The sequence below is a fragment of the Puma concolor genome, chromosome C1 (genome assembly GCF_028749965.1).
Source record: "Puma concolor isolate L17-30 chromosome C1, mPumCon1.1.hap2, whole genome shotgun sequence".
Lineage (NCBI taxonomy): Eukaryota > Metazoa > Chordata > Mammalia > Carnivora > Felidae > Puma > Puma concolor.
In genome coordinates, this window is record NC_141674.1 from 78327427 (window position 1) to 78342532 (window position 15106).

A 15106-nucleotide genomic window follows, 5' to 3' on the forward strand; every position below is an offset into this window, starting at 1 on the left:
GAGAACTGCTTTTCTGTTACTACACCTAATGCAAGGTTCAATCCCACAACCCTGGGGAACCCTCCTGAGCTGAAATCAAGAGTCAGACACAACTGATTTAGCCACCCAGGCACCCCTGCGTGTATCTTTAGTATGAAATGAGTCTCTTGGAGACAGCATATAGATGGGTCTTGCTTTTTTGCATCCACTCCAAAACCCTATGTCTTTTGATTGAAGCATTTGGTCCTTTTATATTCAAAGTAATTATTGATAGGAATGGATTTATTGCTATTTTATTGCTTGTTTTACGTTTGCTTTGTAGTTCTTCCCTGTTCCTGTCTTCTCTTGCTCCCTTCTCTCAAGGTTTGCCAGCTTTCTTTAGTGACAGACTTTGGATTCTCTTCTATTTATTTTTTTACTTATCTATTACTGGTTTTTGATTTTTGGTTACTATTAGGTTTATATATGACATCTTCTGTATATAGCTGTCTATATTAAAATGATGGTCGCTTAAGTTTGGACCCATTCTTCACTCCTGTCCTCCCCACCTATGTTTCAGGTATGTGGTGTTATACCTTACATCCTTTTATTTTGTAAATCCCTTGACTGATTTTTATAGCTGTACTTAATTTTACTACTTCTGTGTTTCCTACTTTTCTTATTCCTACTTAGGATGTTTCTTTCCACTCAAAGAATCCTCTTTTAATATTTCTTGTAGGGCTGGTTTTGTGGTGCTGAATTCCTTTAACTTTTGTTTGGGAAACTCTATCTCCTTATATTCCAAATGATAGCCTTGCAGGATAGAGTATTCTCTCTCTCTATTGTTTTAAGTATTTATTTATTTTGGGGGAGAGAGAGTGAAAGAAAGACAGCATGTGGGGAGGGGCAGAGAGAGGGAGACAGAATCACAAGCAGGCTCCGCACTGTCAGCGCAGAGCCCGACACAGGCCCTGACCTCATGAACCATGAGATCATCACCTCAACCAAAATCAAGAATCTGATGCTCAATGAGTCACCCCAACACCCCTAGATAGAGTATTCTTGATTGCAGATTGTTTTTTTCTTTCAGCACTTTGAATATATCATGTCTTCTCCCTTCTTGCTTACAAAGTTTCTGCTGAAGAATCAGCTGATAGCCTTGTGGGGTTTTCCCTTGTACGTAACTTTTTTTTCTCCTGCTGCTTTTAAAACTATAGTTTGCCATTTTAATTTCTACATGTCTTGGAGTAGACCTCCTTGGATTGATTTTTGTTGGGAGCTTTCTGTGCCTCCTGGATCTGGATTTCTGGTTTCTTCCTCAGATTTTGGAAGTTTTCAGTCCCCCTTTTGTCCCTTCTTTTTCTGGGATCCTTATAATGTGAACGTTATTACCTTTGATGGTGTTGCTGACTTTCCTAAGTGTCGTTTCATTATTTATTTATTTATATTTTTGTCTCCTTTTCAGCTTGATTGTTTTCCATTACTCTTTCCTCCAGATCACTAATCTCTTCTTGTGCTTCCTCTAGTCTACTATTTCTTCCACCTATTTTATTTTTAATTTCAGTTTCTGAGTTTCTCATCTCTGATTGGTTCTTTTTTATGTTTTCTATCTCTTTCTTAATGGTCTCACCGAAGTCTCTTCCACTCTTGTCTGAAGTCCAGTGAGTATAATTATGACCAATACTTTAACTTCTCTATCAGGCATATTACCTATCTGTTTCACTTATTTTTCCTGTTCTTTCATTTGGGACACATTCTTCTGTCTCCTCGTTTTGTCTAACTCTGTATGTCTGTGTCTGTGTGTTATGAAAGTCAGCTACACCTCTTACACTTGAAAGTAATGGCCTTTTGAAAAAGAGGTTTTATAGAGCCCTGCAACACAGTTGCTCCCTGTTCACCAGAACCTGGAGTTTCAGAGGTGTCTCTTATGTGTGTTGTGTGTGCCTTACTGTTGCCTTCAGCCCAGTCATCTGCAATGGCTCTCTTTGCCTGTTGTAGGTAGGATTTAGTCCCAATGCTCTTAATGAGCCAGTCTTTGGTTGCCTTGGGTTTGAGTTGACTCAGACCCAGCATTTGCCAGACACAATAGCATAGGTGTTTTGCCCTGACAAGCTTTCTTTCTGTCTTTTTTTTTTTTAATGTTTGTTTATTTTGAGAGAGGGAGAGGGTGGGGGAGAGTCAGAGAGAGAGAGAGAGGAAGACAGAATCTCAAGCAGGCTCTGTACTGTTAGCACAAGCCCAATGCGGGGCTCAATCTCATGAACAGTGAGTCAGTCGCTTAACCGACTGAGCCACCAAGGATCCCCACCATAACAAGCTTTCATTAGTGGCTGGGTACTGCAGCCAGACAAGATGTCTGCCCCCACCCTATTGCTGGGGCTGCATTTGAAATGGTGTGTGTGGTTATCTTTTTCTCTTCCCATGGTAGGGGTCACTTTGGAGTGGTGCTGGCCCCTTTCAGGGCTGCTTGCACACTGCCAGGCTTGTGGCATCACTTTGGATGGTCTCAGTGCCCAGGGAATATTTAAGGACTTGGACTCTGCTTTCCTGGTTTCTGAGTTCAGAGCCCTCTTATTTTTAATGTTTCAAATGTTAAAGTCCTGCTGATTGTAAGAACTTGTGAAATTTTGCCTCTATGGCTTTCAAAGCCAAATGTTATGGAGCTTCATCTTCCTGGTGCCTAGGGTGTCCATTTCTCTCTTCTCCCTGTGCTCAGCATCCTCCCTCCCACAGACAGTCCCACAGAGAGTCTGTTGGGTCTGTTTAGCTCCCCACCACCTCTAGCCCTTCCTACCCTCTTTGACATGGCCTCTTCTCTGTATTTAGCTGTGTAGAGGCTGCTCTGCCAGTCTTTGGTGATTTTCTGGGTTATTTACATTTATATGCTTGTTACCTAGTTGTATCCATGGAACAAGGTAAGCTTAAGATCCTCCTCCTCCACCTTCTTCCAGATATAATCCCTGTAGTGGAAAATTTTAAAGTATATATATTTCTGTTGGATTGCACTGATCTAGATCATGACACATCTCCCTTAAGAACAGCAGTCACAATCAGTTAATTATTAAGAAAGGAAAGACAAAGGCATGTCAGAGGGTTCCCAACAAATATGGCATTATCTTTCTTTGCCTCTTATTAATAATTTGTATATTTGGTTTATTTTCCCTATAGGACCAAAAATATCTTTATTTACAGTGACTAGTTTACTAATTTTTATATTCCTTGCAGATTCTCGTACTCTTAATATACAGTTGACCCTTGGGGCACCTGGGTGGCTCAGTCGGTTAAGCATCCAACATCAGCTCAGGTCATGATCTCGCAGTTCGTGAGTTCGAGCTCTGTGTCAGGCTCTGTGCTAACAGCTCAGAGCCTGGAGTCTGCTTCTGATTCGGTCTGTCTCTCTCTGCCCCTCCCCCACTCACACTCCGTCTCTGTCTCTCAAAAATGAATAAATGTTAAAAAATATATTTTTTTAAATATACAGTTGACCCTTGAACAACAGAGGTTTTGAACTCTGTGGGTCCCCTTATAGTTTTTGATACAGTTTGATACAGTTTTGATACAGTTTGATATAGTTTTGATACAGTTTGTACAGTTTTTTGATACAGTATAGTATTGTAAATATATTTTTATCTTCATTGTGATTTTCTCAATAACATTTTCTTTTCTAGCTTACTTTATGGTCAGAATATAGTATGTAATACATATAACATAGAAAATATGTGTTAACTGACTGCTTATGTCACTGGTTAAGGCCTCTAGTCAACAGTAGGCAATTAGTAGTTTTTTGGGGGAGTCAGAAGTTATACATGGACTTTTGACTATGCAGGCATCGGCACCCCTAATCCCCATGTTGTTCAAGGGTCAACTGTATATGTTTTACATTAAATTGAAATAATTGGTAAGTATGCTATTTTAATTTGGTCTTAGATGATTGAGTTTATCTGTTAATCATATTTTCATATTTTTTCTGACATCAGTTACCTTTAACTTAAGTTTAATAAAATTACAGGAAGTTCTTTAGAATCTTACTGTGATCTATTACTATATCAAAAATTATTGTTTTCCTTCCAAAATGTTGACATCTGTAGACACAGACTGAATCAACTATTTGTTTTAGGATATAAAGATCAAGAATGCAGACTCTTGGAAAAGTTTAGGCAAACCAGTCAAAACATCAGGTGTACTAAAGTCCTCAGATGAGCTCTTCAACCAATTTAGAAAAGCAGCAATAGAAAAAGAAGTAAAAGCTCGAACACAGGAACTAATTCGGAAACATGTGGAACAAAATACAAAGGAACCAAAAGTATTGCAAGAAAATCAGAGGTCTGTAATTTACTGGATTATAACTTGGGAGATATGGACTTTTTTTTTTCCATTTATCAGTTCCTTTTTATTTATTCAAGTATTCATTCATATCTGCATGCATTGACTATGTATAGCAATCTCCATTCCCTATGATGGACATATAATTTTAAATATATTAAATTTCTTTTTTGTCAAGTGACCATGATTAAGCTATTTAGTAGAATACAGAGCAAATTATAACTGCAAAAAGCAAATTTTTATTGATTTTTTTTAATTAACAAGTAGTATCTACTTTGAAGAGGATAGAACTTATCAAGTGATTAAACTATCAAAGATACTAATGTAACTAAATTAGAAAGACGTTGTTTTCCAGAAATGTCTTAATGTTTCCATTCTATGTGTAAGAACATAATACAGTTGTATATAACCTTGGTCACAGTTTCTATGTAAACTTCTCTTTGTTAATATAGATTGTCTTTGTAAAATTTGACATCAAAAGTTAAGCTTAAAAATGGCATCATAACAAAAACCAACATCACAACATGACAAGGGGAATCTAAAACACTGCTTTATATTTATACTTTAATGACATATCTTTGTAACGTAATAAAAACTTTTAAGGAACTTTTGAAACCCACTTTGAGCTATACTGTTTCTTTAAGGGACCTTGGCTGCATTCAACAATCTTTTTCAAATAAAATGCAAAACCAGTGCCTTGGAAAAGAGCAGAAAGAACATCAGCAGTCTTTGGAAACTCAAGATAAATACAAACTCTTGCTTCTCAAAGACCGTAATTTAGCAAGGGAGAAAGAGCAAGAGCGGAGGAGGAGAGAAGCAGTAAGTAAATTTTAGTTCATTAAATCTAAGGAAAGATTTAACAGAGTACTGTCTTTTACATGTTCAAAGATATATTCAGGGTGATTTTCCGTGACAGTGGAGTTACATCTTTAGTGAGGATCAAGTTTTAAAATCAGAGCCTAAAATAAAACTTTTATACTCGAAGATCTAGAATATAATCATAGAGTATTGTCTTAGAGCTACGAGACTATGTGGTTCAAATACTAGTTCTCCCATTTTCTAGACTTTTGGGCTTGGCAATTTATTTAACCTCTCTGTACCTCAGTCTACTTGTCGGTAATAAATAATACCTATTCTAAAGATGGAATGAATTTACATGTAGTAAACACATAGGAAAGTGCCTGGCACATAAAGTGGTTCATTACTTACAGTTATTACTCTTGAAAAAATCAATAAACTATCTATAAATTATGGCCCAGAGTTATGCCATCTGCATAACTGCCCCAGGTCAGTGTTTCTTTAGTTCAACACTAGAGGAAGAAGTTGACTTCTATTATATGTCAACTATATCTTAATAAGATTGGAAAGAAAAAAAAACCTGACTTGCTTAGGAGTCTTAATATACAGAAAATGATGTTTTAAAAACTAGGATTTCTTCTTTAATCCATGGATTATTTTTTCATTTTTATTTTGTTTTGTTTTTTATTTTGAGAGGGGGTAGAGAGAGAGGGGGGGAGAGAAAGAATCCCAAGCAGGCACCATACTGCTGGCTCAGCACAGAGCCTGATGTGGGGCTCAGTCTGCAAACCATGAGATCATGACCTGTGTTGAAATCAAGAGTCGGATGCTTAACCCACAGAGCCACCCAGGTGCCCCTCAGCCATGGATTATTTATTTAGAAGTATATTAGTTTTCAAATATTTGGGAATTATCTGGCTAGTAATTTGTTATTAATTTCTAATTAAATTCCAGTGTAATCAGAGAATATATAATGTATTGGATCCATTGAGACTTTTTTTTTTTTTAATTTTTATTTTGAGAGAGGGAGCATGAGTGGGGGAGGGGCAGAGGGAGATAGTAAAAATCCCAAGCAGGCTCCACTCTCAGCTCAGTGCAGAGTCCAACTTAGGGCTCAATCTCATAACCGATGCTTAACTGACTGCACCACTCAGGCGCCCCCACTGAGACTTTTTTTAATGGTCCACATTATGGTCTACCTTGGTAAATATTCTGTGTGCACATGAGCAGAATGTATGTTCTGGTGCTGTTGGGTAGCCAAGTTGGTTGAGCATGTTGTTCAAGACTCCTATATTCTTGCTGATTTTCTGCCTGCTCATTTTACCAAATGTCCAGAGGGGGCATTGGCATCTATGATTGTATGATTTGCAGATTTGTCTTTTTATCTTTGTAATTCTATTTTATTTCACATATTTTGAAGCTGCATTGTTAGGCACCTAACATTTAGGGTTTTTATGGCCTCTTGATTAATTGACCCCCTTTTCATTACAAAATGATTTACTTGATTCCTGATATTATTTACTCTGAAATATAACCACTTCAACTTTTGTATGACTAGTGTTGGCATGATTTAAAAAATGTTTTCATCCTTTTATTTTTAACCTACCTGTGTTTTTATATTTAAAGTGAGTTTCATGTAGGCAACATGTATTGAGATCTTTTTTTTTTAATCCAATCTCTGCCTTTTCTAGGAGTGTGTAGATCAACTGCGTTCAATATGATTATTGATATGGTTAAGTTTGAGTGCAACATCTTGTTCTTTTCTGTTTGTCCATTCTTTTTATCTCCTTTTTTTCCTGAATTCTTTTAATCAAGCATTTTTATGATCCCATTTTATTTTCTTCATTGACTTATTATCACGAACACTTTGTTATTTGATGGTTGCTTTAGGATTTTAGTACATACATTAGCTTAGCACAGTGTTCCTGTGAGTTATGCTATACCACTTCACATTTGATAGAATAGCTTTACAACAGTGTACTTCCATTTCTACCTTCCCTGCTTTTATGCTAATATTTAAGCCATAAAATAATCTTTTTAAAAGTTTTAAATAAGTTAAAATTTTATGTTTACCTGTGTAGTTACCATTTCCAGTGCTCTTCGTTCATTTAGCTCCAGATTTCCAAATGATACAATTTTCCTTCTTCCTAAAGGACTTTTAACATTTCTGGTAGCGTAGGTCAGTTGGTAATGAATTCTTTCAGCTTCTGTGTATCTGAAAATATCTTTATTTGGCCTTTTTATATCAGTAATAGACTTTATATTTTAGAGCATTTTAGATTCACAGCAAAGTTGAGCTTAAAATACAGTGAGTTTCCACATACTTCTCCCCTCCTCCCATCAACACAAAACTTTCCACACCATCAGCACCCCACAGTCCATGAACCAACATTAACACATCACTGTCAACCTTGGTTTATCAAGCAAAATCCATAGTTTACTTCAACATTCACCCTTAGTGTTGTACTTTTTATGGGTTTGACAAATGTATGATGACATAGATCAACAATTACAGTACCATCAGATTAATTTCCCTTTCTGGGGTGCCTGGGTGGCTTAGTCAGTTAAGCATCTGACTTTTGATCTCCGCTCAGGTCTTGATCTCAGGGTTGTGAGTTCGAGCCCTGCATTGGGCTCCACACTGGGGGTGTAGCCTACTAAAAAATAAGAGTAATTTCCCTTTCTTAAAAGTCACCTGGGGGTGCTTGGGTAGCTCAGTCGGTTGAGTGTCTGACTTCGGCACAGATCATGATCTCACAGTTCGTGAGTTCAAACCCCACATAGGGCTTGCTGCTGTCAGCATGGAGCCTACATTGGATCCTCTGTCCCCTTCTCTCTCTGCCCCTACCCTACTTGTGCTCTCTCAAAAATAAATAAAACATTTTTTAAGTTTGTTTTTCTTTAAAAAAAATTGCTTGTGTGCATTCTACTCATGCCTTCCAACCACTCATCTGTTTATCTCCATAGTTTTGCCTTTTCCAGAATGTCATATAGTTGGAATCATATAATATGTAGCTGCTTCAGATTGGTTTCTTTCATTTTAGTAATATGAATTTAAGGTTCCTCTATGTCTTTTTGTAGCTTAATAGCTTTTTTTTTCCTTTGGCTGACTAAATACTTCCATTATATGGATGTACCACAGTTTATCCATTCATCTATTGACAGACATATTGGTTGTTTCCAGCTTACAGCATTTACAGTAGACCACTATAAATATTTGTGTGCAAGTTTTTGTGTGGATGTGTTTTAAACTGGCCTTTATTTTTTTAAATATGTTTTTGCTGGATATAGAATTCTAGATGGTTAGTGTTCTTTTCCCATTATTTATTTTTGAGAGAGAGAGAGAGAGCGTGAGTGGGGGAGGGCCAGAGAGAGATGGAGACTAGAAACTGAAGCAGGCTTCAGGCTCTGAGCTGTCAGATACTTAACCAACTGAGCATGCAGCTCTTGATCTTGAGGTTGTGAGTTCAACCCTAAGTTACGTGTAGAGATTGCTTAAAAAATAAAACCTTTTTAAAAAAAAAAAAGTGGTCTGGGTAAAGATTTTAAGAATTTATTTTTGGGGCGTCTGGGTGGCTCTGTTGGTTAAGCATCCAACTTTTGATTTTGGCTCAGGTCATGATCTCATAGTTGTGAGGTCGAGCCCCACAATTCTCTCTCCCTCCACCCCTCTCCTGCTCACATGCACTCTCTCTCTCAAAAAAAAATTCTTTTGTTCCTATGGCATATTTAAAGAAATATTTATAGTTTATAAGTCACATATATTATCCTTTTGGTAGCTAAATCATAATTCTAAATCTTCTCCCACATAGCCAATAAGAATACTGATTCTCACCAAGGAAGTTAACCAATTGATTGCAAATTGGCACATTTATCCATCACTCTGGGCTGTTACTATTTACTGATAAAAAAAAATTTTTTTTTAATTTCATAGTTGGTATCATTTCAGATGCCAAAGACTAGTACCACATGGGCATTTATAGAAGGCTTCAAATATAGGAAACATTTATTTCCTTTGTCTTAATTTGCTTTTTGTTTACTTTGTTATTTTTAATGGCTTTTTAGCATTTAATGAAAAACAGTGTGCTAAATGTTACATATGCAATCTGATTCGATCTTCATAAATACCTACATTTGACAATATATAAAATAAACTTGGTTACAAAATTTGTCCTAGGTTACATAGTAAGTGGCAGAATCAAGGAAAGCCTGTAACTTTAATGTTAATAGTTTTCTCAAATAGTTAAGATGTTGGTTTATTCAGAAAATAATTTTACGTGTCTTAGCACACTATGTTGATTACAGAGGTAGATGAAACAATATAATCTCAGTTCACATTCTTAATATTTTGCCAACATTGAGACTTTACTCTCTTAGTTGAAGAGAGAAGTTAAACTTGTTCTCAGTGTTCTTGTAAGTTTTAAAACCTTTACTTATCACATGAGCAACATATTTTTTTTAATGTTTATTTATTTTTGAGAGAGAGACAGAGGGCAAGCAGGACAGGGGCAAAGAGAGAGGTAGACACAGAATCTGAAGCAGGCTCCAGGCTCTGAGCTGTCAGCACAGAGCCCGATGCGGGGCTTGAACTTACAGAGACCACGACAACATGACCTGAGTGGAAGTCAGATGCTCAACCGACTGAGCCACCCAGGTGCCCCAGATATGAGCAATATTTTAACAAAAATCAGATAGTATTTGAACAGAAATAGAAAACTGCATAAACTCATTATGTTAAATAGTGTTCATTTTGTATAATTTGTTTCAAATGTTGTGTAATCATTTTTATATAGTTATAATGAAGGCATACATTTTTTAAAAGTAACATTGAATTTTTTCCTTCTTTCTACAGATGGCTGGTACCATTGATATGACTCTTCAAAGCGATATTATGACAATGTTTGAAAACAACTTTGATTAAAACTTTTTAAATTAACCATCAGCTTAAAATGAATGATTTAAAAGATTAAAATGCATATGGTAAAATGATTGCTTTCAAACACCAGGATACCAATCTTATATTGTATTTTTGACTGCTCTAAAATGATTAAACAATTTTCACTATATTTTTTAATAGCTATATGTTCATTTTCTAAATGGTGTAATTTACAGGAAATTTTATAATTTTGAATCCCTAAAAATTGAATAAATTCCCAGATTTTATTTATTTTATAAATAATAGTCTGCTATGTATTATAGGCCTGTATAAGCAATGAAAATCCGAAAGAGATAGCCCCTTGTTTAAAAATGAAAAAAATATATAAAGGTATATAAAAACCAGTTCCTGTTGAGTTTTTAACTTTTATAACAAGTATCTATCTGCCTTCAAAAACATTTAGAACCTCTAACAAATAATACTTGGTTTCTTTGAGCATCAGGTTACGTAAAATTCTCTGCTGATTCTGTATGCAAAGTTGATAATGAAATCTAGCTTAAAGAAAATGTTACCTATGGTTTGGTTGATGTTAAATTTGAGCAAAATAATAGTAAATATGATGTAAGTTTCTATAGGAACTTATACATTTCTTAATGTGAATATGTGATAGCAATGAATGTTTACATTTTTACTTAACTATATAGTATTTATTTTAAATCTGTAAATTATTTTTGTTTCATCATCCTCAAGTTGCAATTATGTATCAATCATGTGTATCTGCTTCATATATTTTAACATTTTGCACTCTTGAAGTGTAAAATGATTCAGGCAGTATTAAGATACCATCTAAAGTAAAAATTCAAAGTTTGTGTGTATTGAGAGAAAGAGGAAAAGTTTTCTTGACTTCACTTGTTTTATAATCAATATAATTTTTTGAAATACTTTAAACTACAGCCATTTTTTAAATTACGATCAACTAGTAGCTAAAATGGTGGTGACACCTTCAGGAAACAGCTAGAATTAAAGTGGCAATCATATCCACTCAACTATAGCTATTTTTTAACCAAGAAATTAGTGTGTGTGTGTGTGTGTGTGTGTATATATATATATATATATATATATATATATATATATATACTGAATAGTATGCATTATTTTCGTAAAAGATCATCTGTAGATTAGATATATCTGTGTGTGTATTTTTTTTTTTTTAAGGAAGATATATCAGATATATGTAGTGATTAGCAGAGAAAATATCGGCTTACTAACTAACTGATCCTTCCTATATTAGGCATTATTTTTTAGTAAAATACTGTCACTTTTTTTTAACTTCTTGTATGGAGTTTATTTCTGTTAATTTTACGCATGAAATACTGCATGTAACTTATTTGCCTTCAACTCAAGCCTAGTTTTGTGAGGACCCCATTTCTGTCCCCATCTCTTACTACTCTCCAACTTCTAAAACAGTTTCATATTGTTTTCTGGGATTCGGGATCAGTCCTGATATAATCAAGATTTTGCTTGTTTTTTCCCTCTTTTTCTTCTTGAGTTGTCTGGAAATGTGGTCCCAGGACCAGCTGCATTAGCATCATCTGAGAATGTTTTAGAAGTGCAAATTTTCAGACTTCAGAATGACTGAGTCAGAAACTCTGGGTGCAGGGTCCAATAATTCTTAGTTGAACGGTGATTCTAATACACATTAAAGTTGGAGAACCACTGAACCTGGGCTCTCCCTTGCAAGCTCTCATTTAGTCCGTCTCTTCACTAGTGTTTTTCTTACCTTTGGGGTGCCACTTGCAGACCACCTTCCCCCCCACACCCTCGCAGTTCCTCCTTTTTATCCTCAGCTTTAAGTTTGTCATGATCATCAGACTATACCACCCATAGTCATTTACCATCCCTGGTTCACTCCTTGTTTCCCAGAGATTTTAGTCTCTGTCTCAATATTTCTCTCTAACGGACACTTCTCAGTCCCTTGACCTCCCTGCTAATGATCAAAATAGCTAATTAACTTTAACCACTCCTTTGTCATTGCCAATAACTAAAATCTTTCCTTGATCTCAATTTCAAGCACGCTAGTTTCTTACTACTTCCTCATACCTTTTTCTAGCTTACTCCAGATAACCCTTGACTCCAACAATTGTTAGACCTCACCATGACCTTAAAATCCATTAATCCTATAGATTTTCACAGTACCTCTCCCCTTCATACCCTCACTGCTTTCCTTATGCAAGTTTCTGTTCCTTATAATTTACTTTCATGTTGTATTCACTTGGCAAAACTCAAATCCTTATTAAATCTGACTGCCCGCTCTGCACCCATGAAGCTGTTTGTGGTTACAGAAACACATGGAACCATAACCAGTCTCACTTCAAATTCATGAGCATAAACTCGTTAGCCATAATGCTGCCCAGAAATCTTACTACCAATGTAGAGATAGTAAGAAACACTTCCCTCTCCACCCCAACTATTGAGAGATCAAAGATTTTTCAATCTTCTTTTGCTCATCCAAATATAGACACGTCAGGACATTGAGGGGGTTGTTTTTACAAAAACATGATCATTTACACATGTTACTTGACAGTTGGGTTTTTCTTAATGCATCATGAGCATCTGTCTAGGTCTTTAAATGGACATAGACTAATTCATTCTTTTTTAAAAGTATGTATTTCATTCCATAGAACAGACATATCATGGGGCACCTGGATGGCTTGGTCAGTTAAGTGCCAGACTTCGGCTCAGGTCATGATCTCATGGTTCGTGGGTTCAAGTTCCACGTGGGGCTCTGTGTCGACAGCTCAGCCTGGAGCCTGCCTCAGATTCTGTGTCTCCCTCTCTCTCTACCCCTTCTTGGCTCGCTCTCTCTCTCTCTCAAAAGTAAATAAATGTTAAAATTTTTTTATTTTTTTTTTAAAAGAACAGACATATCATGATTTATGTAATCCCCTACTGATTCAGTTGATTCCAGTCTTTTTCTACCATGAACAATGCTGAAGTAAATATACTGTTTATGTAGCCTTGCATAATTGTGCTTCTATTTCTAAAGAGTAGAGTTCTTAAAATGGGATTGCTGGGTTAGAAGTTACAATCAAAGGGAGTAGTTTTTATTTTAATAGGAGGTACCAGATAACTTTTCCAAAAAATGTTAGATCAGGTCACATTCCTAGGAGTTTGAAAGTACTATTTTCCCCATTATTCTCACCAGCATTGGATATTACTGCCTTCATATTCTTTGCTAATCTGAATGAAAAAATTATAATTGGCTTTTTAAATTTCTATTTCCCAGACTACAGGTGGAGTAGATTCTCTTGTATTTGTTAGCCATGTGACTTGCCTAGTAACCAATAATATCCTTTACTCATTCTCCTTTTGGGTTATCAATGTGTACAAGGCTGCTGCTGCTGCTGCTGCTTTTTTTTTTTAAATGTTGGCCCTCTGGTTTAGAAACATTTTTTCACAATCTACTGCTTGTCTTTTGAGATTTATTGCCTTTTTTCCATTAAAATTTAAAATTTTATATAGCCGTATGTCTGGATTTTCCTTTATAGTGTCTGGCTATTCTGCCTTGTTTTGGATTGTATCCCCCACGTCAAGATGATAAAATAGTCTTTATTTTGTACTTAAAATCCAGACAATTAAATTTAACACTAAGATTCCAGGTGGATTAAAGACATTTTTATATATAGTAAGAGATAGGAAACCAGATTTCTTTTTTTTCTAAATGAACTATCAATTATGCTGCCACAGTTTACTTAGCAAACCTTCGAATGGCAATAGCTCTCACTCTAAGAAATTTATAATCACTTTATCCAATTTGTAAAAGTTGAGTGAAAATAAAAATTAGAATTTTGATTGGGATTAGATTATAATTAAGTTTAGAGACCTACCAATTTTGTTTCTAGTATTACAAATATATCCTGCATGAGACCCATTTTTTAAGGCATTACCAGTCTCAGAGGCAGGGGAAACTCTCTGAGGACCAACCCCCTCCCTGCCACACACACATTTAGTTGGGAGGAGAGCAGTAAGCAACTGAAATGGTAGGGCTCTCTTGAGGTCAGATGCCAGGACCAATGTTGAGAGAATGTTGTCTTCAAGAAGCTGGAGTGGTCGCAGGTTGGCTAGAGACATAAGCAGGATCACCACAAATTAAGGTCAAGAAATTAGTATCAAAGATGAATGATACAAAAAGCAAGCCACAGTGGGTGAGAGCAGAAACAATGAACAACAAATATAGTTCATCACCTTCTTTCCAGGACTGCAGTAGACTAGCTATTTGTAAAATGTTTAAAGAAATAAGATTTTTGGAGGAAAATGGGCAGATTTGGAAAAAGATTTGTAGGAAAGAAAGTGTTGAAGTAAACCAAAAGCAAAACTCAATGGATGGGTTAAAACAATTAGACACATAAAGAGAAAATCAGCTAGAAATTATATACAGTAAATGTACCAGGATATAGCACAGACAAGGAGAAAGAAAATGCAAGAGCTATTAAGAGATCTATAGCAGGGATTGGCAGAGTACATCCCAAAGAAATCCATACCTATTTTTCAATGGTCTTAACAATACCATAAGCAGGCAGGCAGAGAAATGGAGTGATCACCAAATAGAAATAATGAGTTATTAGCAACAATGACCACCAAAAAGAGTGGAATTAAATCTTCAAATTTTTGAGAGAAAAATAACTGTCAGCTTGAAATGCAAAGAAATTTTGGAGGGCTATGATTTTTCCAGAATTAAACATGCATGTGTTAATTGTGAAGTTTATTTTCTTATTGTGTATGTATATATAGCTTTCCTCGCATCACAACCTTTTGATACTGTCCCTTAGGACACAGTTGTCAGTAACAATGTATCTCAATCATGGCTGCTTCTGTTTGTTTGTTTTTTTTTATTAACAAAGTTTCATAATGTTAGCATCTCGTTTTTGCAATCTCTATGTCTGAACTGTTTGTCACAGGAGTGTGTGTATTGATGAAATTCTAAATTTGGGTGGTTAAAAAAAATTTCTTTAGGGAGGGAAGGAAAATCTAAACATTTCATTGCTGAATGCAGGTTTCTTTCAGATTGTATGTAATCTATATACATTGTGTGTATAAAGAATGATCTTAGGTAATTGTGCTGTATCTATGTTTATCACTAGTCTTTGATTA

The 15106-nt window shown here is 35.6% G+C and overlaps 1 protein-coding gene and 1 long non-coding RNA gene across 7 annotated transcripts in view; one reads left to right on the forward strand and one right to left on the reverse strand.

Moving 5' to 3' along the window:
• The window catches only part of BRDT (bromodomain testis associated), a 77999-nt gene extending 67854 nt beyond the window's left edge, over positions 1-10145 (forward strand). For 5 of the 6 annotated variants that reach the window (XM_086717532.1, XM_086717534.1, XM_086717531.1 and 2 more), the window contains 3 exons: positions 4076-4281; positions 4926-5100; positions 9932-10145. In XM_086717532.1, coding sequence (XP_086573658.1) covers positions 4076-4281; positions 4926-5100; positions 9932-10000 — 450 coding nt within the window. In that variant the 3' untranslated portion in view covers positions 10001-10145. The remainder of the gene's footprint in view (positions 1-4075; positions 4282-4925; positions 5101-9931) is intronic. The other variant, XM_086717535.1, reaches the window with a different exon arrangement.
• Positions 1-15106, reverse strand: part of LOC147578170 (uncharacterized) — a 62171-nt gene that overhangs the window by 34634 nt on the left and 12431 nt on the right. Inside the window, exons 2-3 of the long non-coding RNA XR_015254874.1 lie at positions 7153-7294; positions 2835-2918 (exon numbers count right to left, since the gene is read on the reverse strand). This is a non-coding gene — a long non-coding RNA (uncharacterized LOC147578170). The remainder of the gene's footprint in view (positions 1-2834; positions 2919-7152; positions 7295-15106) is intronic.